This window comes from Somniosus microcephalus, chromosome 3 (genome assembly GCF_052327205.1).
Source record: "Somniosus microcephalus isolate GS21.2 chromosome 3, FLI_Smic_1.0, whole genome shotgun sequence".
Lineage (NCBI taxonomy): Eukaryota > Metazoa > Chordata > Chondrichthyes > Squaliformes > Somniosidae > Somniosus > Somniosus microcephalus.
Window position 1 is genome coordinate 110,285,311 of NC_140989.1, and position 27,315 is coordinate 110,312,625.

Consider the following 27,315-nt stretch of genomic DNA (forward strand, 5'->3'; position numbering starts at 1 on the left):
TTTCTTTCACTCTGAGGGAGTGCTGCACTGTCGGAGATGCCACCTTTTGGATGAGACGTTAAACCGAGGCCCTGTCTGCTCTCTCAGGTGGACGTAAATGATCCCATTGTAGCGGTTCGTGTAGATCGCCACTAAATAAGAGAGTTTGACTTTGACGAACTATAAATAAGTTGTTTATTTACAGGAACAGGCTAATTACATCAGGTAAGATAGCAGGTAAGATGGCTGACTGTAGGAGCACCGTGGTGTAGGTCTTGTCCCAGCGGGGACTCCACGAGGACTGAGTTCGCAGTCCTGTGGGGAGCGTGATGACGTCATCGCGTTTGTGTTGTGACGTCATCACGTTGTTCGCATTTCCCGCGCTTAGGGCGTCATGTGATGCGCGTCATTGCGTCGCTGGCCGTTGAGGCCAAAGTCGGGAGGCCGGGCTGTGCCGGTGCTTGCCGCGGGAGCAGAAGATCGCGTCGCTCCCGTCGGCTGGCCGTTGAGGCCGAAGACGCTAGGCCGGGCTGTGCCGGTGCTTGCCGCGGGAGCGGAAGATCGCATCGCTCCCGTCAGCTGGCTGTTGAGGCCGAAGACGCTAGGCCGGGCTGTGCCGGCGCACGCACATCACGTTGTACGTGACGTGATGTCAGCACGCTAGGGCACGTCTTAAAGGGGCAATGGCCCCAACAGGTAAGTTAAAAGGGCAACGGCCCCAAAAGGTAAGTTAAAGGGAATTATGTGTCTCAATGTAAGGGACAACCAGTGGTACCGCCACATAGGCCCCCCCAGAATTCGCTTTAACGAAAGTCCAAGGATGAGATGGTCTGACGAGCTGGTGGTCATGGCGGTCGTGCTGTCTCGACTTGGTAGGCGAGGTATGAAGATGCTGCTCATGAGCGGATCCTTACGCGCGTCGTGGCGAATAAAACGTATCCATCAGGCGAAGGACCGTGGAGACGTGCGAAACAGCAGGCCTTGTCAGAGTGACGGGCAGGTTGGGCGGACGCGGGCGATGTCTCCGTTGATGTTGAAACAAGTCCTTGTTCCGACGAACTCTGCAGGAACGCCAAACGAGCGATCCAGAGGGACTTGATAGGCAAGGTCGGTGAACTCGCCGACAGGTGAGCAAAACCTTCGGGAGGCTGGAACGCACGGAACGGTGCGTGCCATAGTGCTACGATGATAACACAACGGAGGGTGAAGAGTTGCTGCGTTGATCAGTGATCGGTGAGGCTAGCAACTTTCACGTGGCTGATCGCGGCCGCAGGATGCCCGTTGGACCCGTCCTCGATGTGTGCAGCTTCAGTAGACGTTTGCGTTTGTTAAAGGGAAAACTGGAGAAAGGGCGGCAACGGTCCAGGTTGTTGTTGCTTTCAGGAGGGGTTAACTCTGCCTGGAGGGCGGCAACACTTGTAACAGTTGTAGATTTAGGAGAAAACAGCCAGGAGGGCAGCACGCCTTTTGTTCACGCCGAATTGTGCAGTAGGTAACACAACCAGCAGGCTGAAGGGCTGGTGCGTCGTCGGCGGAGAAGGGGTCGTCGTTTCGCATGAGGGATAGGTTGTCGTGGTTCGCGAGGGATGGGTCCTCGTGCGCGAGGAGTGCGTCCTCGTGTTTCGCAGGGGTGAGTCCTGGTGGTATCCCCGTGGGGCGCGCTCCGATCTTGTGGGCCCGAACATGCTGTACCCCGCGCTTGGAGAGATGTATACTTGCTGTTGCTTTGGATGTAGAGGCGGACGATCCGTGTGGCGGTAGAAGAGTCGAATACGGAGACCGTGAGCACGTGCGTGGTCTGTGCCGCATCGATGTTCTCGGCGAACAGGGCTTCTTCCTTCATAAAGCACGAGGGAGACCGTGGCTCCCTGGATTGCGGTAGCGACAGCAGAACGGCTGAAGCTTCCATAGCGTGCTTCGTTTGTGAAAGACGTTCACAAACCCACCAATTGTAGCGCTGGTGGATGACGGTTGCCGTTGGTCGTGCTCTACCTCTGTGAAATTGTTCGTGAAAAACGGGCTCACCTCCAAGCTGCGCTTCCTTTGCGAAGACGTTTGCAAAGACGGGGTCGCTTTTGGTGGAATCGGTGTTAGGCGGTTGCTGTTCCGTGGTTGTTCGTCGGTTGTGCGTTGGTCGTCTTGTGGGAAGACGAGGGTCAGGCTGCGCGTTGCTAACATGAAAATCATTCACGGATACGGGTTCACCAATTGTAGCGTTGGAATTGATGAGCTCCCGTACTCACGTCGTTGGGTCACCAATGTAGCGGTTCGTGTAGATCGCCACTAAATAAGAGAGTTTGACTTCGACGAACTATAAATAAGTTGTTTATTTACAGGAACAGGCTTAATTACATCAGGTAAGATAACAGGTAAGATGGCTGACTGTAGGAGCACCGTGGTGTAGGTCTTGTCCCAGCGGGGACTCCACGAGGACTGAGTTCGCAGTCCTGTGGGGAGCGTGATGGCGTCATCACGTTTGTGTTGTGACGTCATCACGTTGTTTGCGTTTCCCGCACTTAGGGCGTCTCGTGATGCGCGTCGTTGCGTCGCTGGCCGTTGAGGCCAAAGTCAGGAGGCTGGGCTGTGCCGGTGCTTGCCGCGGGAGCGGAAGATCGCGTCGCTCCCGTCGGCTGGCCGTTGAGGCCGAAGACGCTAGGCCGGGCTGTGCCGGTGCTTGCCGCGGGAGCGGAAGATCGCGTCGCTCCCGTCGGCTGGCCGTTGAGGCTGAAGACGCTAGGCCAGGCTGTGCCGGCGCACGCACATCACATTGTACGTGACGTGACGTCAGCACGCTAGGGCGCGTCTTAAAGGGGCAATGGCCCCAACAGGTAAGTTAAAAGGGCAACGGCCCCAAAAGGTAAGTTAAAGGGAATTATGTGTCTCAATGTAAGGGACAACCAGTGGTACCGCCACACCATGCCATTACTTTGAAGAGATGGGGTATTCTCTCTGGTGTCCTGGCCAATATTTATCCCTCAACCAAAATCACTAAAACATATGATCTGGTCATTGTCACGTTGCTGTTTGTGGGACCTTGCTGTGCGCAAGTTGGCTGCTACATTTCTTACATTACAACACTTCAGGAGTACTTCATTAGCTGTCAAGTGCTTTGGGACATTCTGAGGTCATATAAGGCATTCTATAAATGCAAGTCTTTAGAAATTCGGTGCCTTAGTGCCTCCCAATTGTAGTGTATGTACTTTGCAGAAGGAACTATATTCTGCAGCCCCTGTATACTGCAGTACCAGTAGTGACCACCCCTGTATATAAGCCTGTGTAGTAACTTTGCATAGTAGTTCCAGTTTTGTCTCCACTCAGTAAAGACCTGTTGTAACCAACTCCTGCAGTCCATGTCTCAATTACACACGGACATAATACTGGTGACGAGCCCTGTTCCTGGGACTAGGGACAGGGTCACTGGCAAGGCTTGCAAGCTAAGCAGAGCCAGGCCTGGTTAGTACCTGGAGGGGTGACCATCAGGGAAGACCAGGTGCAGAAGGTCACGGAAGGAGCCCTGAGGAGGGGCGGTTGGTGAGAAGGTCATGGAAGGAGGAGCGGCTGGTGAGCAGGCCCGGGCGTTGGGCTGAAGATTGTCGGACAGGAGGAATGGTGGAAGTGGAATGGCGGGGCGCACCGACGCAGCGGCTTTGCTTCTCCCAGTCATGGGAGCTTGCAAGATCACATTTCGTTGTTCATGTACTTGTGCAATGACAATAAAGTTGAATTATTATTATTATTACCTACAGTTCTGCACCACCTCATGGGGATCCATCCCCGAAGCGAAGTTGTTAGAGGTCGAGGCCAGATGGAAGAAATAAAACAAACAAACAGAAGAAACGGGCGTCGACCGTGGGCAACCGCCTCTGATTCATCGGAGTTGAAGATTTGCAGGAGAGGCTGTTGAGAGCGGGGCTTGGTTATCCTGTCTATGGTGTTCCAGCTAGTCGGGCTGGTGGCAGGTAGTACACTGATCCTTCCTGGGCTGCGGCGGGCTAGAGCTCGATCGGGTGGCTTTTCAACGGGGCCGCGCAGCGTTGTCGGGAAGAGGAGAGAGAGAAAGAGGGTGGAGCACACAGGTCGCGGCCGGTGCTACGAAGCCGGGCAGCGTACAGACCCGACAAGAGGGAGGAAAGTGTCCCGTAGGGTTGCTCTGATGACAGGAAAATAAAAGAAATTAGAAGCGCAGAAAGCCGCGAGGAGCTGCAGTTTGCCACGGGAACCGCGGAGAGCGGCGTTAGCAGCAGCGCGGGCGGAAGTGCGCGAAGACCATAGGGCGTCGCCATCAAGGCATAAAAATGCCAGCAACAGCGCTAGCAGCAGCGGAGAAGACAGAAAGCGCGGGAGGCGCCATCTTAATCCAGCGGGGAAGAAGGCAAAGTGCGGGAGGCGCCATTTTGTTAAATCGGGGAAGAAGGCAAAGCGCGGGAGGCGCCATCTTAGATTTCCAAGATGCCGAAGACTGGCAATATCACTGCCTTCGATAATGCAATAGAAGACTGGACCACGTATGTGGAAAGAGTCGAAGTATATTGCAAGGCAAACGAAGTAGCCGATGAGAAAAAGGCATCGGTACTATTACGTCCATGAATGATTGAGACACGAACAGCAGGAGTGGAACAAAATAAGTCTTTACTGGTGGAAGTCAATAGTGAAACTAAAAACACAGAGGCTCACTAGCGCCTTTTATACAGGGGTGGTCACTGCCGGTACTGCAGTCTGAGACCAGTTATTCTCTTAAAGGTGCATACACAACAATTCCTCCCCTTTTAGATAAACAGTACATAACATTCATTTAACAACTAAATGATAACTAATTACAATCACAATTACGGTTGCTAGATACATTGGTTAAGTTTAAGCAATTATAAGTTCAGTCTTTGAGGAGGCTTCCTGATTCTGTCTGGATAACGCCTCTTTGGCGTATCAGGTTCTTCTGGCAATGGTGAGTCGAGATCAATGTCGTTGTTTGGTTCATCTGCTTCCAATATCACCGATTCTGCGGTAGCTGCAATTGGTATGTCGATTTCATTGCCAGGTGTATCAGATCGTGGTGTGGAGTTGACGTTTTCCAGTGACTCTAGAATCTGGTCAGCATGGCGTCTTACAATGCTCTCTCCAACGTCCACGGTATGCATGAGAGGTCCTTGCCGTGTACAAATCATTCCTGGCTGCCATTTCTCAGTGCGGTAGTCCCGGGCCAAAACTGGTTGACCTATCTTAAAACTCCTGGTCGGCCTTTCATTCATATTCTGAAACTGCCTGTTCTCCACATCTCTTCGGACGTTTGGCTTGACCAAATCCAAGCGGCATCGTAGTCTTCGATTGAAGAACATCATGGCTGGGGTTTGGTTGGTAACCGCATGTGTCGCATTCCGGTAGGCAAACAAGAAGTTGTCCACCTTGTGTTGTAGGGGTATATCTTCATTACACATTGCCTTGATAGCCTTCTTGAATGTTTGGACAAACCTCTCGGCCAATCCATTAGTGGCTGGATGATATGGGGCAGATGTGTAGTGCTTAACACCATTGTTCTTTAAGAACCTCCGGAACTCTTCAGAAACAAACTGTGGTCCATTGTCAGAGCAAATCTGTTCAGGCAGCCCATTGCTGGCGAATATGGTTCGTAAAACTGTGATAGTTTTTTCTGTGGTGGTTGAGGACATTTCTATTACCTCTGGCCACTTTGAATGTGCATCCACCGCAATTAAAAACATCGAGTCCATGAAGGGACCAGCAAAATCAATGTGCACCCTTTGCCATGGAGATGAGGGCTACTCCCATGGATGCAGAGGAACTTGTGGTGGGGCGTTTTGGACCTTCTGGCATCCTGCACAGCTCTTGGTCATCTCTTCGATTTCTCTATCGATTCCCGGCCACCACACAAACGCTCTGGCTAAGTTCTTCATTTTTACCCCACCCAGATGACCCTCATGCAGCTCATTGAGCACTCTATCCGTCAACTTAGGTGGAATTACTACTCTGGATCCACACATCAAGGTTCCTCTGCACACTGACAGCTGTTTTCTTCTCGGCGAGAATGCTGGCAGCAGTGGTTCGCCATGTGCTGGCCATCCCTTCACCGTTAAATCATAGACCCGTGATAGTGTCGGGTCATTCCGTGTTTCCTTTTCTATGTTTGCATTCGTCACAGGGAGACATTCGACTGTGGTCGAGTGGAATAACTCGATTGGATCCACTGCAAGGTCTTCTTCTTCCACCGTCGGCAACGGTAGACGTGACAATCCATCAGCAGTTCCCTGCTTTTAGTTCCTTTGTACTCGATGTCATATTGGTGTGCCCCTAGGAAAAGGGACCATCTCTGCAGCCGTTGTGCTGTCATTATCGGTACGCCCTTCTGAGGGTTGAAAATGGAGACAAGAGGTTGATGATCGGTTAGTAGAGTAAATTTTTGACCGTGCAGGTAGTGATTGAACTTCTTCACCCCCCACACTAGGCTGAGGGCCTCTCTGTCAATCTGGGCGTAGTTACGCTCGGCAGAAGTTAACGAGCGTGACGTAAAAGCTATCGGCCTCTCTAAACCATCAAGGAATTTATGTGACAGTACCGCCCCAATGCCGTAGGGAGACGCATCACACGCCAGTCTGATTGGCAGTGCTGGGTTGTAGTGAGCCAATACTTCTCTTGAAGTGATTAAGTCCTTACTCTTCTGAAAAGCACGCTGACAAACATCACCCCATTTCCATGCTACCCCCGTTCGTAGCAGGGCGTTCAGTGGGTGCAGAATTGTCGACAAATTCGGCAAAAACTCATGGTAGTAATTCACCAATCCGAGGAATGACCTCAGTTGCGACACATTTTCAGGCGCTGGGGCCTTAACAACCACTTCAATTTTGTCAGGGGACTTATGTAACCCCTCTTCATCAATCACGTGGCCACAATACGATATCTGTTTCTTAAAAACTTCGCACTTGGGGCGGTTGGCTCGCAGCCCATGTTCCCGTAGTCTAGTGAGCACCTGTTCTAGGTTGTTAAGGTGTTCACTGTCATCTTCACCTGTCACAAGGATGTCGTCCAAGTAACACTGAGTCCCCGGAATCCCTTGCAGGACTTGTTCCATCGCTCTTTGCCATATCGCCGGAGCCGATGCTACTCCGAATACCAATCGATGATACTGGTAAAGACCTTTGTGAGTGTTTATCGTGAGATACTTCCTAGAGGACTCTTCAACCTCCATCTGCAAATATGCTTGTGCTAGGTCAATTTTTGTAAAACGCTTCCCTCCAGACAGTGAGGCGAAGATGTCTTCTATCCTTGGAAGAGGATATTGTACTGTGTGAAGGACTGGGTTCACCGTCACCTTGAAATTCCCACAGATGCGAATCTTCCTTGGCTCCCCGGACTTATTACTTAACGTTTTCTTCATGACAGGAATGATGGGTGTCACCCACTCGCTCCAGTCGACCTTAGACAACACGCCCGCCTTCTCCAGATTCTCCAGCTCTGCCTCGATGGCTGGGCGAATTGCATATTGCTTTGAAAAACTTGGGAACTGCATTCTCTTCTATTTTTATCGAGGCGGTTACGCCTTTAAGCATGCCCAGTTCTTGTTGAAATACCTCTTTGGCGTTAGCTAAGATTGTTGACAATCGTCCAGGAGTGACGTCTTCATCTTTTTTACCGTCCACCGTCATTGCATGAATGGAGTGCCAATCTAAGTTTATCTTCCTGATCCATTCCCGTCCCAATAACGGTGGTCCATCATTTGGCAGTATGTAGAGATACAATTTCCGTATTTTCTTGCCGTTGTATTCGACAGGCACCCTTATTTTTCCTCTGGGGTATACTTTTTGCCTCGTATACATCGTCAAGACGATGGATGTCTCTCTCAAGGGTATGTGTGAAAATAGCCGCTCGTAGTCTCGTCGTTTCATGACGGTTAGCGCTGATCCTGTATCCAATTCCATTTTAACTTGGGACCCTGCTATCGTGAGGGTGACCCAAATGGTTCGGTGATCCTCTTTTGCGATTACATTGTGAAGTTTGAGACAGCTTAGTCTCCTGTTCCCGGAATCACTATCGCTCATCTGGTCTTCGGAACTACTGTCCGTCATTTTTTGTACTTTCTTGTACGGTTCCTTAGTAGCCTTTTTGTTGTTGCTGGTCTTCTTCCCAGACCTGCAAACTCGTGCAATGTGTCCCATCTTCCCGCATTGTCTGCATATTTTGTCTTTGGACCAGCAGTCCTTCTGGTCATGGTTAGTTCTGCCGCAGCGATAACATTTTGCAAATCCCTGTGTCATTTCGTGGGTGCCGTATTCCTGTGGTTTTTGTTGAATTTCTGCAGCTCCCCTGGCTGCTGCTTCATACGATACTGCCACGCTGAAAGCCTTATCTAGCGTCAGCTCTTTCTCTGAGAGTAACTTCTTCTGTGTTCCTTCACTCAGGAGTCCACAGACAAATTTGTCCCGTAGAGTATCTGCCAGTCCTGCTCCGAACTGGCAGTGCTTTGATAGCTTGCGTAGTTCCGTAAGATACTCAGCATTGCTCTCATCTTTGTGCTGAGTTCTCCTGTGGAATTTAAATCTTTCTGCTATCAACAGCGGTGCAGGATTTAGGTGTTCCTGTAGGACAGCAACAATTTCGTTAAAACTCTTCGCCTTCGGTTTGGCTGGAGTAATCAGGTCCCGCAATAGGCCGTACATTCTAGCGCCCATTAAGTTTCGCAATATCGATGCCTTTTTCTCCTCCGCTATTTTGTTTGCCTCGAAATATACCTCGACTCTTTCCACATACGTGGTCCAGTCCTCCATTGTATTATCAAAAGCAGTGATACAGCCAGTCTTCGGCATCTTGCAAATCTAAAATGGCGCCTCCCGCGCTTTGCCTTCTTCCCCGATTTAACAAAATGGCGCCTCCTGCGCTTTGCCTTCTTCCCTGCTGTTGTTAGCGCTGCTTTCCATGGTTTCTTGCGCGTTTAATTTTTTTTTAAAATTATTTTCCCGTCGTGGAGCGGACCCTCTGGGACACTTCCCTCCCTCTTCTTTGGTCTGAACGCTGCCCGGCTTCGAAGCACCGGCCGCGCCCTGTGTGCTCCTCCCTCTCTCTCTTTGCTTCCCGACTCGCTGCCCGGCCCCGTTGAAAAGCCACCCGATCGAGCTCTAGCCCGCCGCAGCCCAGTCTCTCCTGCAAGTTTTCAATCCGACGATTTGGAGGGCGGTTGCCGACGGCCGACGCCCGTTTCTCGAGTTTCTTTGGATTTAATTTTTTTTTCTTTCTTCTGGCTTCGACCTTCAATAACGTCGTCTGAGGTGCTGCCGAGTTGTAGGTAAGTTCGTTTCTTACTCGTCGCCAGTATTACGTCCGTGAATGATTGAGACACGGACAGCAGGAGTGGAACAAAATAAGTCTTTACTGGTGGAAGTCAATAGTGAAACTAAAAACACAGAGGCTCACTAGCGCCTTTTATACAGGGGTGGTCCCTGCCGGTACAGCAGTCTGAGACCAGTTATTCTCTTAAAGATGCATACACAACAGGTACTACTAAACTTAATGGGCGCAAGAATGTACGGCCTATTGCGGAACCTGATCACTCCAGCCAAACCGATGGCGAAGAGTTTTAACGAAATTGTTGATATCCTACAGGAACACCTAAATCCTACACCGCTGCTGATAGCAGAAAGATTTAAATTCCACAGGAGAAACCAGCATAAAGATGAGAGCAATGCTGATTACCTTACGGAACTACGCAAGCTATCAAAGCACTGCCAGTTCGGAGCAGGACTGGCAGATACTCTGCGGGAAAAATTTGTCTGTGGACTCCTGAGTGAAGGAACCCAGAAGAGGTTACTCTCAGAGAAAGAGCTGACGCTAGATAGGGCTTTCAGCATGGCAGTATCGTATGAAGCAGCAGCAAGGGGAGCTGCGGAAATAAAGCAAAAGCCACAGGAATACGGCACCCACGAAATGACACAGGGATTTGAAAAATGTTATCGCTGCGGCAGAACAACCCATGACCAGACGGACTGCTGGTCCAAGGACAAAATATGCAGGCAATGCGGAAAGATGGGACACATTGCATGAGTTTGCAGGTCTGGGAAGAAGACTAACGACAACAAAAAGGCTACGAAGGAACAGTACAGGAAAGTACAGAAGATGACGGACAGTAGTTCCGAAGACCAGAAGAGCGATAGTGAATCCGGGAACAAGAAACTAAGCTGTCTCAAACTTCACAACGTAATCGCAAAAGAGGATTACTGAACCATTTGGGTCACCCTCACGATAGCAGGGTCCCAAGTCAAAATGGAATTTGATGCAGGATCAGCCCTGACCGTCATGAATCGACGAGACTAGGAGCGGCTATTCTCACACATACCCTTGAAAGAGACATCCATTGTCTTGAAGACGTATACAGGGCAGAAAGTATACCCCAGAGGGAAAATAAGGGTGCCTGTCGAATACAACGGCAAGGATATACAGAAATTGTATCTGTACATACTGCCAGATGGTGGACCACCGTTATTGGGACATGAATGGATCAGAAAGATAAGTTTAGACTGGCACTCCATTCAGGTACTGACGGTGGCTGGTAAAAAGGATGACGACGTCACACCTGGCCGATTGTCAAAAACCTTAGCTAACGCCAAAGAGCTATTTCAACAAGAACTGGGAACTCTTAAAGGCGTAACCGCCTCGATAAAAATAGAAGAGAATGCAATTCCCAAGTTTTTCAAAGCAAGACCGGTACCGTATGCAATTCGCCCAGCCGTCGAGGCAGAGCTGGAGAATCTGGAGAATGCAGGCGTGTTATCTAAGGTAGTCTGGAGCGAGTGGGCAACACCCATCATTCCTGTCATGAAGAAAACGTTAAACAATAAGTCTGAGGAGCCAAGGAAGGTTCGCATCTGTGGGGATTTCAAGGTGACGGTGAACCCAGTCCTTCACACAGTACAGTATCCTCTCCCGAGGATAGAAGATATTTTCGCCTCACTATCTGGAGGGAAGCGTTTTACAAAAATTGACCTAGCACAAGCATATTTGCAGATGGAGGTTGAAGAATCCTCTAGGAAGTATCTCACGATAAACACTCACAAAGGTCTTTACCAGTATAATCGACTGGTATTCGGAGTAGCATCAGCTCCGGCGATAATGCAAAGAGCAAGGGATTCCGGGGACTCAGTGTTACTTGGACGACATCCTAGTGACAGGTGAAGATGACAGTGAACACCTTGCCAACCTAGAGCAGGTGCTCACTAGACTAAGAGAACATGGGCTACGAGCCAATCGCCCCAAGTGCGAGTTTTTTAAGAAACAGATATCGTGGCCACGTGATTGATGAAGAGGGGTTACATAAGTCCCCTGACAAAATTGAAGCGGTAGTTAAGGCTCCAGCGCCTGAAAATGTGTCGCAACTGAGGTCATTCCTCGGATTGGTGAATTACTACCATAAGTTTTTGCCGAATTTGTCCACAATTCTGCACCCACTGAACGCCCTACTACAAACTGGAGTAGCATGGAAATGGAGCGATGAATGTAAGCGGGCCTTTCAGAAGAGTAAAGACCTAATCACTTCAAGAGAAGTATTGGCTCACTACAACCCATCACTACCAATAAGACTGGCGTGTGATGCGTCTCCCTACGGCATTGGAGCGGTACTGTCACATAAATTCCTTGATGGTTCAGAGAGGCCGATAGCTTTTGCGTCACGCTCGTTAACTTCAGCCGAGCGTAACTACGCCCAGATTGACAGAGAGGCCCTCAGCCTGGTGTGGGGGGTGAAGAAGTTCAATCACCACCTGCATGGTCAGAAATTTACTCTACTAACTGATCATTAACCTCTTGTCTCCATTTTCAACCCTCAGAAGGGCGTCCCGATAATGACAGCACAACGGCTACAGAGGCGGTCCCTTTTCCTAGGGGCACACCAATATGACATCGAGTACAAAGGAACGAAACAGCATGGGAATGCTGATGGATTGTCGCGCCTACCGTTGCTGATGGTGGAAGAAGCACCTGCAGTGGATCCTGTGGAGATATTCCACTCAACCATAGTCGAATGTCTACCTGTGACGAATGCAAACATAGAAAAGGAAACACGAAATGACCCGACACTCTCCTGGGTCTATGATTTAACGGTGAAGGGATGGCCAGCACATGGTGAACCACTGTTGCCAGCATTCTCGCCGAGAAGAGAACAGCTGTCAGTGTGCAGAGGAACCTTGATGTGTGGATCCAGAGTAGTAATTCCACCCAAATTGAAGGATAGAGTGCTCAATGAGCTTCATGAGGGTCATCTGGGAGGGGTAAAAATGAAGAACTTAGCCAGAGCATTTGTGTGGTGGCCGGGAATCGATAGAGAAATCGAAGCGATGACCAAGAGCTGTACAGGATGCCAGAAGGTCCAAAACGCCCCACCACAAGCCCCTCTACATCCATGGGAGTGGCCCTCATCTCCATGGCAAAGGGTGCACATTGATTTTGCTGGTCCATTTATGGACTCGATATTTTTAATTGCGGTGGATGCACATTCAAAGTGGCCAGAGGTAATAAAAATGTCCTCAACCACCACAGAAAAAACTATCACAGTCTTACGAACCATATTTGCCAGAAATGGGCTGCCTGAACAGATTTGCTCCGACAATGGACCACAGTTTGTGTCTGAAGAGTTCCGGAGGTTCTTAAAGAACAATGGTGTTAACCATTACACATCCGCCCCATATCACCCAGCCACCAATGGATTGGCTGAGAGGTTCGTTCAAACATTCAAGAAGGCTATCAAGGCAATGTGTAATGAAGACATACCCCTACAACACAAGGTGGATAACTTCTTGTTTGCCTACCGGAATGCGACACATGCGGTTACCAACCAAACTCCAGCCATGATGTTCTTCAATTGAAGACTAAGATGCCGCTTGGATTTGGTTAAGCCAAACATCAGAAGAGATGTGGAGAACAGGCAGTTTCAGAATATGAATGAAAGGCCAACCAGGAGTTTCAAGATAGGTCAACCAGTTTTGGCCCGGGACTACCGCACAGAGAAATGGCAGCCAGGAACGATCTGCACACGGCAAGGACCTCTAATGTATACCGTGGACGTTGGAGAGAGCATTGTAAGACGCCATGCTGACCAGATTCTAGAGTCACTGGAAAACATCAATTCCACACCACGATCCGATACACCTGGTGATGAAACCGAAGTACCAATTGCATCTACCTCAGAATCGGTGATATTGGAAGCAGACGAACCAAACAACGACGTTGATCCCAAATCAACTTTGCCAGAAGAACCGGATACCCCAAAGAGGCGTTATCCAGACAGAATCAGGAAGCCTCCTCAAAGACTGAACTTATAATTGCTTAACTTCAGCTAATGTATCTAGCAAATGTAATTGTAAATATGTTATTTAATTATTAATCGAATGTTATGTACTGTTTAGCTAAAAGGGGAGGAATTGTAGTGTATGTACTTTGCAGAAGGAACTATATTCTGCAGCCCCTGTATACTGCAGTACCAGTAGTGACCACCCCTGTATATAAGCCTGTGAAGTAACTTTGCATAGTAGTTCCAGTTTTGTCTCCACTCAGTAAAGACCTGTTGTAACCAACTCCTGCAGTCCGTGTCTCAATTACACACGGACATAATATCGTTAGTGCCTCCAGGGGGCAATAATGGGGCACTAATGACTTACCGCCCAGGCGCAGCAATGTTACCGCCGCCCGCGAAATTCACCTGGCGGTTTGCAGCGGCGGTAACCCCTAGTGCCATGATCTCCTGCGCCCAGAGATCGTGACGTCATCCGGCTGAGCATCGCCCCAGTAGCACCCCTGACCCAAAATTAATTTCCGCCCCCTAAGCATCGCCGGGCGATGACACCAACAGCTGCAGGAGGCGTTGATCGGGAGGCCGGGCACTTCGAGGGCGGAAGTTAAAGGCGAGGTGGCTGAGGTAGATTTTTAAAACTCTGAAATGCCCCTTGTGGGTTCTTTCCCAGGGCTGTCATCCTACTGAACTCCACAAATAAACTCTAAAGCCTGCACATCTGCCAATGCACTTTATTATGTTTATGTTAATGTATTACAAGCCAAATGAATGTTGAATGTTTAAATGTCTTAATCTAAATGTACACTCTCGGGAGCCGCAAGCCTACATTTCGTTGTACTGCACTTGTGCACTAACAATGACAATAAAGTTGATTATTATTATTATTATTATTATTATTTTGTTTTGTCACCACCCATTGATCAGCCCGGCACTCTGCTGCAGTGCATCGGGCTGATTGGGCCAGATCGCTGCTGCCGTCGGGGAGCAGGTAGCTTTTTCCTTGCAGAGCCTACAGCGATGGCCTTTCCCTTTAAGGGAGGGAAGGAGCCTTCCAACGCGGCAGTGCTGCACACCTACCACCCCGCCTGCTGCCTGTTGTGCTCCAGGAAGGAAGTGGAGTGCTTGATTTAGCGCTCCACTTCCATCCTGCAACGCAAAACCGAGTTTTTTTAAAGTTGAGAAACATTAGCACCTGGTGCTAATTTTCTCAACTTTTAAAAGTTTGCACCCCAAACGGGACTATAATGAATTTCTCCCCCTTTCTTTTTTTTTCTTTCACTCTGCCAGTGTAACTTCGGCAGCAGGGCAGTAGAAAACAAATTTACAAACATAAATGGGGTTCCTGCCACACTTTCACTGAAGCTACGGTGACGGAGTGAGAAAAGCTCCTCGGAAATTCATATCGGGAAGGTCCACAATTTGATTCCCGTTCTGTGCTGAGGTAGCTGATCTCGGTGCGAGTGATGGTAAGTGCTCTTGAATTGGCCACAGGAAAGAAAAATTGTCCAGGATACCTGGCAGTCATTTTCCAGCTGTTCAGCCTGGCTGTCCAATTTTCATGCAAGCATCCCAAATTTTGACTGGTTTTCCAACCCAAGGAGTGTTCTGGCAGAACTCCACATCAAAGAGGAACTCCTGCCACCCCAGTATGTTCAGACAATCACAAGTGCACTAGTTGTGTCAGGGCTTGTTGAACCAATCCAGGTGCATCAGGAGGCAGGTGACAGTAACAGCCTAAGACAGAGGAAGACTGACTAGGGGTATTTGAACAATGGGGGATCATATATATGTCTCTGTGCGTTCTCTAGAAATGAAACAGGCCAACCACTGAAAATGTCATCTTATTACCTCGATTTGACAAAGATAAGTCATTAGCACATTCAAACACTTCCAGTAGGCATCCACATGAGATGCTGGGAGGAACTGTATTCACACGTGTACAGCATGAGACTATTTAGCGGAGCCACACAGTCTGGGAGGATTTGATTGGCAGCCCTCAAAATCTCAAACAGGGAGTCAACTACTAACTTACTGTCCAACTAGTGAACAAAAGAGCGAGGGAACTGTAGTGTATGTAACTGTTCTACCTTTAAGAGAACTATTGTATGTAACCGTCCACCTTTAAGAGAAATATTTTAGGTGTGGCACTACTTTATCCTGGCTGCTGTATACTGTAATACCGACGGTGACCACACCGGTATATAAGTGCTGTGGCAGAATTTATTGGGCAGATTCGCCCTGACCTTCGAATAGTAAAGTCCTGTTTAAGTTACTCTTGTAGTCTGTGTATTACTTCGCTATACAACCCACAGACTTTACAGTGGCGACGAGTTCGATCTTACCCTGCGGCAACAATACTTCTGAAGAAGTAAACGAGCGTCGAGAAGAGGCACCCGCCCTCGTCGTTTTGCTGAGAGAAAACTCGAGTCTGCAGACCAAGAAAGGAGGAAGATTTCAAACACGAAGTCTTCCATCAGCAACAGGCACGGATTGTCCCTTCTGCCACGGTGGTGAGTGAGCCGATCAACACGAGAAGCAAGTCGGCCACGGTGACTGTGAGTAAAGGGAAAATAGAAACAAATAAACGGAGGATAAGGGCGGTGCAATCGACCACGGTCGAGGGGGAAAGGAGCCGGACAGAAGTCGGGCCCAGAGGCGCTGAGACTGGGGCAGCGTGGAGCAGAAGCCGCGGTACAAGCGGGCTGGGGAGCGTTGTGAGACGGCTAGACCGCGACGGCGAAAAAGGCCGGACAACTACCGCGACCACGAGGCGCTGCGACCGGGATCGTAAGGCGCGGGAAGATATAAAAATAAATAAACCGCGGAGAACGCAGCCGCAGCCGGGGAGGAAGCACTGGACTGCGAGAGGCTGGGAGGAGCGATTGGGTGAAAAAGGTCGGACAGTGACCGAGGCCACGAAGCGCTGCGACCGGGATCGTAAGGTGCGGGAAGAGATAAAATAAATAAATCGCGGAGAACTCAGCCGCAGCCGGGGAGGGAAGCACCGGACTGCGAGAGGGCTGGGAGGCGCGATTGAGAGCCGCGCGAGCGGGAGAGACAGAGCCCGAGAGAGAGCGAGCGAGAGCCGCGCGAGCGGGAGAGACAGAGCCCGAGGAAGACTGAGCGAGATCCAGCCCAGCGGCTGAAACTGTTCGCCGTCAACGGGTTGTACCCAGCACCGGAGAGACAGAGCCCGAGCGAGGGAGACTGAGCGAGATCCAGCCAGCGGCTGAGACCGTTCGCCGTCAACGGGTGGTACCCAGAGCCGGTTGCCCGGCCGAGAGAAGGGAACGCGCTGAAGCCGAAGAGCAGGCTGCGAACCCCGAAAGCCAGCGGCCGTCGCCCGAGGGAAAAGCTTACCCCTCCCGCCAGGGGAAGAAAAGCGGGAACCGCCATCTTGAAAGTGGGCGGGGAAAGAAGATAAGCGCGGGAAACCGCGGGAAGCCGCCAGTAGGTGGAGAAAAAGACAGAAGCGGGAACCGCCATTTTGAAAGGGGCGGGGAAAGAAGATCAGCGCGGGGAAACCGCCATCTTGGAAAAAAAAAGAGTTAAAGAAATATTTCGTTGTTGGTTATCAGGGAGGTGAAGATGCCTAAGCGTGGTAACATCAATGATTTCGATTCCGAGGTAGAAGATTGGGCCACGTATGTAGAACGCATTGAGATATATTGTGAGGCCAATAAAATAGAGAACGACCTTACACTGGATAGGGCTGTCCTTATTGCAGCATCACACAAAGCCGCAGCGAAAGGAACTGCGGAAATGCAGCTGAAGGCAGCGGTCCTCAGTGTGGATCAAATTACTTCGGGTGCAACGAAATGTTATCGTTGTGGGAAGACAACACACGACCAGAACCAATGCTGGTTTAAAAACCAGGACTGTAGGAAATGTGGCAAACTGGGTCACATAGCCAAAGTATGCCGGTCAGGGAAGAAGACCAACAACCAAAAAAAAAAGCCACCACAGGAAAAGTACAACAAAGTACACAAGGTGGTTGAGAAGAGTTCAGATGAACAGAATTCGGATTCAGACCCAAGCGGCCAGGAACTGGGTAGTCTGAGAATTCATAATGTGAGTAAGGAAGCTGACCTACAAACTATCTGGGTCATGCTAAAAATAGTCGGAGTCCAAGTGAGAATGGAATTGGACACTGGATCAGCCCTATCAGTCATAAATCGAAGGGATTACAACCGGCTATTCTCACATATACCCTTGAGAGATACCAAGTTCGTATTGCAGACATACACGGGGCATAAAGTATACCCCATGGGAAAGATAAGAGTCAAGGTGAGAGACAGGGGCAAAGAACACCCCGGAATGGACTTATACGTACTACCTGAGGGAGGACCACCACTTCTAGGACGGGAGTGGATCAAGAAAATAGACATGGAATGGCACTACCTCAAAACAATAACGAGTGAGGACTCGGGGCAGACAATCAGCTCAGACTCTGAAACGGATGACGATAAGACCAGCCCAAGCATGAAAGACAAGTCTAAAATGAACTTGTTGACTAAGGTTGGTAGAACGAATGTGGGCATAAAGGCTTATGCTCCAGAGGAGAACAAAGTTTCAGAACAGAATTCCTCTGAACAACAACAACATAGCTTGACAGAGAATTCTGAGTCTGTTCAAGTTACAGACATATATATTACTGAGGAACATCGAGCTCGAACGCAAACTTATTTCAGATTACGACAGCAATTAGAACAATTGAATTGCCGTCTCGAGCAAGAGATGAAAGCAATGAAAAAGTTCTATGATACCGAATAGGAGAATCTGGAAAGACAACAGAAGCAGCTGGGGAAGAAAAGGGAGCAGGAGCACACAAACCGTCTGCACGAGGAGGCCAAACGAATCAAAGCTGATTCGGCTTCTGAAGGGGCGTGCTCCAATCCGGTGGAACAAGATGTGCCGCAACTGAAGGCGCTGGTTAGCAGGTTGCAGGCAGAAAAAGCTGAGTTGGTCGACATGACTTCCGAGCTCCTACTGAAGTTGGGTGCAGCATCACCGGACGATTCATTTGTGGAAATTCGAATGATGGGGACTGCGGATGATGGCGAAGTAGAAGCAGCAAAGGAGCCCCAGGACAAGGTTCTAAACAGCCCTGCAGCTAATGGAAAAGGGATGAGGACAGAAGAGTTAACAGTCAGCCAACTCCTCCAGGGCAAGGTTATAAACAGCCCTGTAGTTAATGGAAAAGGGATGATGGCAGAAGAGTTAACAGTCAGCCAACTCATTCATATGCTGAGGGATAAAACTCTAAAATGGGAAAAACTTAAATACGAGCCTCAATCTTCAAAGGGAAGGGAGCTCTCAAAAGTCATTGGAAGAGCTGAGGTGGCAACCCAGGCTGAGAAGTCTGCAGCAGAACAGCCCTTGGATGCCAAGAGTACGCTGACGCACGGCAATGTAGAACAACAGAATACTGAAACAGCTACTTCAGTAGAGGGATTGAATAGTCCGATCAATCAATCTCCAAATGAAGTTGAAGTATTGAAATCACAAATGAGGTCATTAGTAAAAGACTTGCAGGAAGCCCAGAAAAAGCGGGATGAATCTGAACGCATGATGAAGTCTCTTCAGGACAGATGTCGGGATTTGGAACAAAAGTCGGCTAACGTCCAGCTGGGTAAGGAGGAAATAGAAGACCCTCTCGCTGGCCTAGCTCAGGACGACACCGAATATTACCATGATCTGTTGAGTGACACTGAATATTACGAGGACCTGGTCTGCCCAGCTTATGCCAAGAACTCCCAAAGTGCCGAAATCAGGATGAATCACTTAAAGTCTAAGGAACATAGGGAGATGGTGGCGTTACAGCTGGCAGCTGACAATGGAGCCCCGAGAGTCTCCAAGAAGCAAAAAAGGAAAAGACGAAGCAGAAGATGATAACCATCTGAACCATTATTACCTCTACCCGATCACACACGTGGTCCCCCGAACGGAGCCAAATCAGTTGGAAAGTAGGAAAATTTCCCAAGGCAATCCAACTGTTTTTTGTTTGTTTTAAAAAGTCAGCAATGCTGGTTCAGAAGTGATGGAAGTAAAGCTGTTAAGTCTAGGGAAGGACTATGGGATGAGTCCCTCTAGCAAGGTGACCCGACTACACCACGGAGGCGTGGTCCGGACCGAGTCAAGAAGATCAGAGACTGAATCTGTGAACTGTTTCCCGCAGAGACTGAATCTGTGAACTGTTTCCGCAGAGACTACCTCTGTGAACTGTTGTAACATGAAGTTGGATATGTTATGATGTTATGTTAATGGGGAATAAGTATGTTGTAAGCTAAAAAGGGAGGATTGTAGTGTATGTAACTGTTCTACCTTTAAGAGAACTATTGTATGTAACCGTCCACCTTTAAGAGAACTATTTTAGGTGTGGCACTACTTTATCCTGGCTGCTGTATACTGTAATACCGACGGTGACCACACCGGTATATAAGTGCTGTGGCAGAATTTATTGGGCAGATTCGCCCTGACCTTCGAATAGTAAAGTCCTGTTTAAGTTACTCTTGTAGTCTGTGTATTACTTCGCTATACAACCCACAGACTTTACAGGAACCTGTGTGCAGGTCAGTTCAGTATACGACATGGTAAGACATGGGTGGACTGATTGCCGTGTTTGAGATAGAGACAAATAGATTCAGAGAAACAGGCCTAACCAGAATACATTAAATGAGCCCACTAACAGGGATAGTGTTGCACATTTTATTTTACCTGTCATGAGGAGGGATATAGAATCAAGCAAATGTTTCACTTGTGTTCACTTGACAATTGTAAAATAAAGTAGTTTGTGGATTTGTATTCAGCCTCATCTCTTTGAAATGTGAACCAATCCATCTTTTGAAAGATTGGAGAAGTTCATATAACAAGGGGGACACACTGATATGGTCCCTGGATCACACAATTGTATTAGTAGATATTGGGTTGTAAAGGTACACTCCTGATCGAATGTAGGATCCACCTACGGGAGAAGCTGGTGATGCTGAACTCAAGATAATATCTAGAGCAGACACAAAATTTGTAACCAGGTGCAAATAGTCTGTCACTCTTGAAATAAATGCTGAGGTCAGCTCCAGGTCAGGTTGTGGATGGAAATGCTTGATTTGTTTTATTCACAGGTGAATTATAAATTTGGAGACAGTGTAGAAGTGGTGTGTTCTTCGATACTTTGGCCAAAGAAATTGCATCAGATCATATAAGCCTTTTCTCCAGGGTTTCCGCTAAAGTTAATGGCCCAGAAATTCGGCTCTCCACGGGTGAGTACGCACGGGGTACTCACCCGTAGGCCGAATGGAAGTGCGGGTTCCCTGCATGCACTGCGCATGTGCGTGAAACCAGCACTTCCGATCCTCTGAACGAAGGGGTTCAGAGGTCGAACGCGTGCGCAGGGGAGGCTGCGCGTGCGCTTTGAACTTAGTTTTTTTTTTACAGGTTTTCACGCGAGGTTAAGCCTGTAGGATTTACACATTTAAAAAGCAGGCGTAAGGCCTGCTTTTTACAAGGTAAGTGGTCAATTAATTAAAATTAAAACATTTTTTCCACAGGTTTATTATTTTTAAATACTTTAAAGCAAGGTAAGTTTATTTTCAGCCCCGTTTTTTTATAAAATTATTTTTTTCAAAAAATTGAAATTATTGTTTAAAATAGTTATTTAATGTAATTTGTAGTTTATTGAAAAAGTGTGATTTAAAAGAAAAATTATTTGAAGGTTTAATGCTATTTTGAGGCCCGTAGTATTCATAAGTTTAGACAGGTCTTCCTGTCAATCTTATGAATGGGCATTTCCCTCCTCCGATTGGCTGCCCATGGCTCATGTGATTCCAGGGGATGCTTCGCACTAACTACGCCCCTGGGACACGCAAGCACTGCGCACCGGCAGCTGGGCCAGGCCCCGGAGCGGAATTCCACGGGGCCCTACAGCTTAACTGCCGGCACGCAAGTTAAGTGCAGGTCGGGGGCTTACACCCGCGGGAAGCCCCCGACCCGAATTTCTGAGCCAATAGGAGATCAGAAGAAACCACACAGAAATTCCAGGCAGAACAACGTTGACTGTAGGAGCCAGGAAATATTAAACTATAATTCCTAATTATAAGAAGAACTGCTTAAAAAAGTTTACACTTTTCTATTATTACACCTAATTTGGAGCTGTTCAACTGTTTTTAGTTCAGGGTAAATCCACTGATCGCACATCCCTTGAGTGGAACCATTGAATTTACCCTTTTGCTTTAACTTACTTGTCGGTGGTCTGTTGCAGCCAGTGAGGCAGTGGAAGTTAGAGCTAGGAGTCAATCATTTGTCACAATCAGCCAATCAGACATCAATAGAATAAATTCGGGTAGACTAGAATACATTTCAGGATGATTATAATAAATGAGAATTGTTAAAAAGAGTGAAAAGTGTGGCAGAAGTAAGTGTTAGACTTACAGGAAGTGCATGTTACACGCAAGGCTTTAAATATATTACATAGATAGATGTTGTCAAAGTCTTACAAAACACAGCTGGACAAATATTTAGTTTAACTCTACCTCACCACCACCTCCCTCGACCGCTCCACTGCCTCTGATTTGTCACACTGCTTGTCTGATATCCAGTATTAGATGAGAAGAAATTTCCGCCAATTAAATATTCAGATAGACCGAAGCCTCTGTCTTTGGTCCCCTCCACAAACTCTGTTCCTTAGTCAATGATTCCATCCCCCTCCCTGGTCATTGTCTGAGGCTGAACCAAACTGTTCGCAACCTCAGGCATCCTATTTGACCCTGAACTGAGCTTCCGATCCCATATCCTCTCCAGCATTAAAGCCGCCTGCTTCTACTAATATCACCCATCTGTGCCCTGCCTCAGCTCATCTGCTGCTGAAACCCTCATCCATGCCTTTGTTACCTCCAGACATGCCTATTCCAATGCTCTCCTGGCCAGCCTCCCATCTTCCACCCTCTGTAAACTAGAGCTCATCCAAAACTCTGGTACCTGTATCCTAAGTCACACCAAATCCCATTCATCCATCACCCCAGTGCTCGCTGACCTACAATGCCTCAATTTTCATCCTTGAGTCAAATCCCTCCATGGCCTCACCCCTCCCAATCTCTGTAACCGCCTCCAGCCCTACAACCATTGTTCCCTGCAATTGTTTTTGCCGCTGCGCGGTCCCTTTAATGGGCTGCGTGAGCCATTCAAAATACCACGCATGCACGGTTTTTGCATTCAACAGCTGGCAAGCCAGCTGCGTGGGATCCATGGAGCGCTGTGCGGCTGCGCAGCCATGCAGCTTACAGGGAACATTGCTTACAACCCTCCAAGATCTCAGCGCTTCTCCAATTCTGGCCTCTTGCTCATCTTTCACTTCCTTCACCACACCATTGGCGGCCGTGCCTTCAGCTGCCTAGGCCCTAAGCTCTCTACTTTTCTCTCCTTTAAGTGGCTGCTTAAGTCTTTGACCAAGCTTTTGATCAACTGAATTAATGGCCTGGATTTTGCAGTCAGTGGTGAAGGAACGGTGCTCACCGTTCATCACACTGACAGCTGCCCACAAATGTTTTGCAGGCTTTTTGTGAGGCAACTTATGGTATTTAGAGATCCTTTCTAGCGGGGTGCCTTCTACTCAGGATCAAGGCATGTGTGAGCAGGGAAAGCAACAGCTAATCAACTAATCAGATTGAAGAATCATCACTGAGCCGTGCGCAGTCTAAACCAGGAAATATGAACCAGGAAGTATAAATTAGATTTAATTCATTGTAAAATCATGTACTGAAAGCAAAATAAAGAGAGGGGAAGAAAGATGGGATTAAGAGAGAGATAAAAGAGGCAGAAAGAAAAAGTAAAAAAGATATTTAAAAAAAAATCTCCAACACTAATTAAATTCTGATGGAATGAGGCTCCACACTAGTAAAATTAAATTTTCAGTGCCAGAGAGGTTGTTTGGCAATAATTATAACTTATCACATCATTAAATATTCACTTACACCTGAATGCATTAGCCCTAACTATTTCTGATGTGTTTAGTGGGTAACTAGTGAGTAAGTGCAGCAACTACACGCCCTTACGTAGATTTCAATGCTGAGTCTATCGGCAAGGTACTGTTATAGCATAGTTTGTGGAGGAGCAGGTTAACTTGGCCAGCAACTTCCTGATTTTCATGCTTAACTGCGCATGTGCAGGAAGTTGTTGTCCAATTTACTCCATAATAAGTGAGCGCTATTAGCCTCATCGTTAATGTCAATGCAAAATCTGAGCCATTACCTCTTTACGTGGCTCGGTGTCATATTTTGTCTGATAACGCTCCTGTGAAGCGCCTTGGGACAGTTTTACTACGTTAAAGGCACTATATAAATGCAAGTTGTTGTTAGAACAAGATTGACAGTTTGAGGGGAAATTATAGACAAAGATGATAAAAACTCTATGGAGTGCAATGATTCTTATAAAATACAATTATTCTTGTGCTGTTGGGAACATTGGATATCACAGAATTTTATTTGCCTGGAAGTTTTAACTAAGGTTACTCGCCTTCATCAGAGGCTTCGATACATTGGGTAGAGTCCCTGACAGTGCAAATCACTGTTGAAAGGAACAAGTTGGCCTCCTTTTACTCCCCATTTTATTGTCTTCCTATCTATATTTGCATTTGTTATAATATGCAAATATTATTTGAAAAAAACTGGAGGTAACAGGGTTGAGCAGTGACTTCTTAAATGGGGAAATAAGAGTCAAACTCAATGCAACTGCAAGCATAACAAAAGACGATCTGACTCATGGAGCAATGATGTGGACTTCTATACAGTGTGATCTGTGTCTTGCTTATGTAATAACACAACACGTTACAGAGTCTTACTCTTAGAACACTCACCTTTCAGTGTGGCCTTCTTTAGTACCTTCATAGCGTAGAGTTGCCCAGCATCAGAGCCTTTTATTTTCTTAACAAGAAATACCTTGGAGGAAGAAAATACAGTAAAGTGTTAATGTAGTTTCTTTTCATGGAGGTGAATAATGAAAGATTAATCCTTAAGTATAGAATTCCTTTCATAAATTGGCCATTTCCACTTACAAGGAAGTTACATAGGAACAAGAGTAGGCCATTTGCAGCCTCAAGCCCGACCTTCCATTCAATTGGATTATGGCTGATCTGTATCTCAACTCCATTGTCCCGCCTTTGCTCCATATCTCTTGATACCCTTGCCTAACAAAAATCTATCGATCTCAGTCCTGAAAATTTCAATTGACCTGGAAGGATTAGTGTAGTAACCTGGGAGGTTATGAGTAACCTGATCCACCAGGTGGTGCTGTGGCAATTGGTCTCCTGAGTTAAGTCTGATCTGTACTGGTTGTACTCTTTGTTTTTGGCTGCCTCATGGCAGAAGCTTTTATGTGCAAGTGTTGATTAAACCATGTTACGGAGTTAACCGGTGTCCGTCTCCATCTATGGCCACCTCAAGATACCACATATGGTGACGAGAATAAAGGACGGAAAAGTTTTGGTGGATCAGTCATAGTTAGGGAGTATTCGGAAGAGGTGCTCGGGTTGGTTAGCAAACTAGTCGGAAAAGCACGAGGCTAGGCCGTGGGAGTCGAAACGGAGTTTGATTTTTTGGCTGAAGTGACCGGACTCCAAGGATGGCAGGAACGGTAGGCTCCGTGGCACCTTTCGACAGCAAGTCGCAGTCTTGGGAGGAGTATATTGAAATACTGAGCCATTTCTTTATGGCAAACGAGGTGGACAGTGCTGGAAAGAAAAGGGCCATTTTACTGAGTTGTGTGGGAGCGCAAACCTATACACGGATGAGGAATCTGCTGAGCCCGGAGCGGCCAGGAGAAAAATCTTTTGACGAGTTGGTGAGTCTACTAAAGAAACATTTCAATCCGAAACCTAGTGAAATAGTACAGAGATGGAAATTCAATTCGAGGATTAGGAGGCCGGAAGAAAGCATTACTGAGTATGTGGAGGAACTTCGGAAGCTCGCACAGGACTGTAATTTTGGAAATGCGCTCACAGTCATGTTAAGGGACAGACTAGTATGCGGAGTTAACGACGACAGTATACAGCAAAGGTTGCTGTCAGAAGAAGGATTAACGTTTGAGACGGCACTTAAAAAAGCACAAGCCATGGAGACGGCTAACAAGGACATTAAGGACTTAAACAGTATGAACAAGGAGAAATGGAGTAAACCAGTGGGAGGAGCTGTTTTCAAGATGGAAGCTGGCGCGAAAAGTCCACCAGTCGGGGTTGGGGATTGCTACCGATGTGGCGGGACGAGCCATTATGCAAAGGACTGCAGGTTTGCAAAGGCAAAGTGCCACAATTGTGGAAAAATAGGGCACTTAAAGAAAGTCTGTAAAAGGGCAGTGAGTGAGAGAAGCAGTGCTAAAGGGGCAAAGCATGCAAAAGGGGGGAGGGAGAAGTACACAAAGTGGGCAAATTACATACAAGAGGAGGAAGAGTCTAGTGAGTCTAGTGAGGAGGTTTTCACTGTATACAGTATAGACACTTCAAGGCCCAACGTACCCCCTCTCACTCAGTATTTGATAGTGAACGGAGGTCAAGTAAAGTTTGAGATTGACACCGGATGTAGTGTAACCATAATGTCGCAGACTGAGTACACCAAGCTATGGGGGGAAGCAAAAGTACCAGAGCTAGGTACATGCCCCATTAGTCTCAAAACCTACACAGGACAGAAGGTGGGCATTTTGGGGGCGGCCGAAGTACAAGTGGAACACAAAGGAGTCACCAAAGAGCTTACAGTGGTAGTGGTAGCAGGGTCAGGGCCAAACCTGTTAGGGCGAGGGTGGATCAGTGAGTTGAGTGTGTACTGGCAGGCAATGAATAAAATGGAGGACAATACAGAGGCACTGCGAAGTGCTGATGAAGCATGAGTTAGTGTTCAAGGACGAACTGGGCACCTTAAGGGGAGCCACAGCCAAGATTCATGTAGCCAGTGATGCCACGCCTCGTTTCTTTAAAACAAGGTCGGTACCTTTTGCAATGAAAACCAAGGTTGAGGCGGAACTAGATTGCCTGCTAAGGGACAAAGTAATAGAACCAGTGAAATTTTCAGACTGGGCGGCACCAATAGTCCCGGTATTGAAGCCCGACGGTAACGTAAGGGTGTGTGGTGACTATAAGTTAACAGTGAACAGAGTATCATCACTGGAACAGTACCCCATTTCAAGAATGGAGGACATGTTAACATCGCTCACTGGGGGAGAAAGATTCAGCAAACTGGACATGAGTCATGCGTATCAGCAGATATTGCTAGATGAAAAATCAAAAAAGTTTGTCACGGTGAACACGCACAAGGGGCTGTTCATGTATGCCAGGTTGCCATTTGGTGTCAGTTCTAGCCCAGCAATATTCCAACAGACTATGGAGGGCATTCTGCAGGGCATTCCAAAGGTGGCCGTGTACTTAGATGATATTCTGCTAACAGGAAGTGGCGATCAGGATCACTTAAAAACACTGGACAAAGTGCTACAGCGGCTGGAAGAGGCGGGGCTACGCCTGAAACAGAGTAAGTGTAGTTTCATGGAGAAGGAAGTTACATTCCTGGGACATCGGGTGGATGCCACAGGCCTCCATCCATTACCAGGGAAAGTGCGGGCAGTGCAGGATGCACCTGCACCCACCTCAGTGACTGAACTGAAAGCCTATCTAGGGCTCCTGAATTATTATAACCGGTTTCTTCCAAACTTATCAATGCTGCTGGCATCCCTGCACAAACTGCTGAGAAAGGAGGAGCCATGGCGTTGGGGGCCAGAGCAAGCGAAAGCGTTTCAGCAGTCAAAGGAGCTACTTCAGTCCAGCAGGGTGTTGGTGCATTATGATGAGAAGAAGGAGCTGGTAATGTCCTGCGACGCATCACCCTATGGAGTGGGGGCAGTGTTGGCCCACCGCATGCCAGATGGAGCGGAAAGGCCCATCGGGTTTGTTTCACGCACGCTCACAGCTGCGAAAAATAACTATTCACAGCTTGATAAAGAGGGGTTAGCCATTATATTTGGAGTAAAGAAATTCCATAAGTACATATATGGGAGGAAGTTTGTAATCAGTACTGACCACAAGCCTC

The 27,315-nt window shown here is 47.8% G+C and overlaps 1 protein-coding gene across 3 annotated transcripts in view; it reads right to left on the reverse strand.

The window, feature by feature from the left end:
• LOC147121259 (ribosomal protein S6 kinase alpha-2) overlaps positions 1 to 27,315 on the reverse strand; it is an 823,768-nt gene that overhangs the window by 328,825 nt on the left and 467,628 nt on the right. For all 3 annotated transcript variants that reach the window (XM_085981473.1, XM_085981472.1, XM_085981470.1), the window contains exon 3: positions 24,105 to 24,186. In XM_085981473.1, the coding sequence (XP_085837599.1) occupies positions 24,105 to 24,186 (82 nt within the window). The remainder of the gene's footprint in view (positions 1 to 24,104; positions 24,187 to 27,315) is intronic.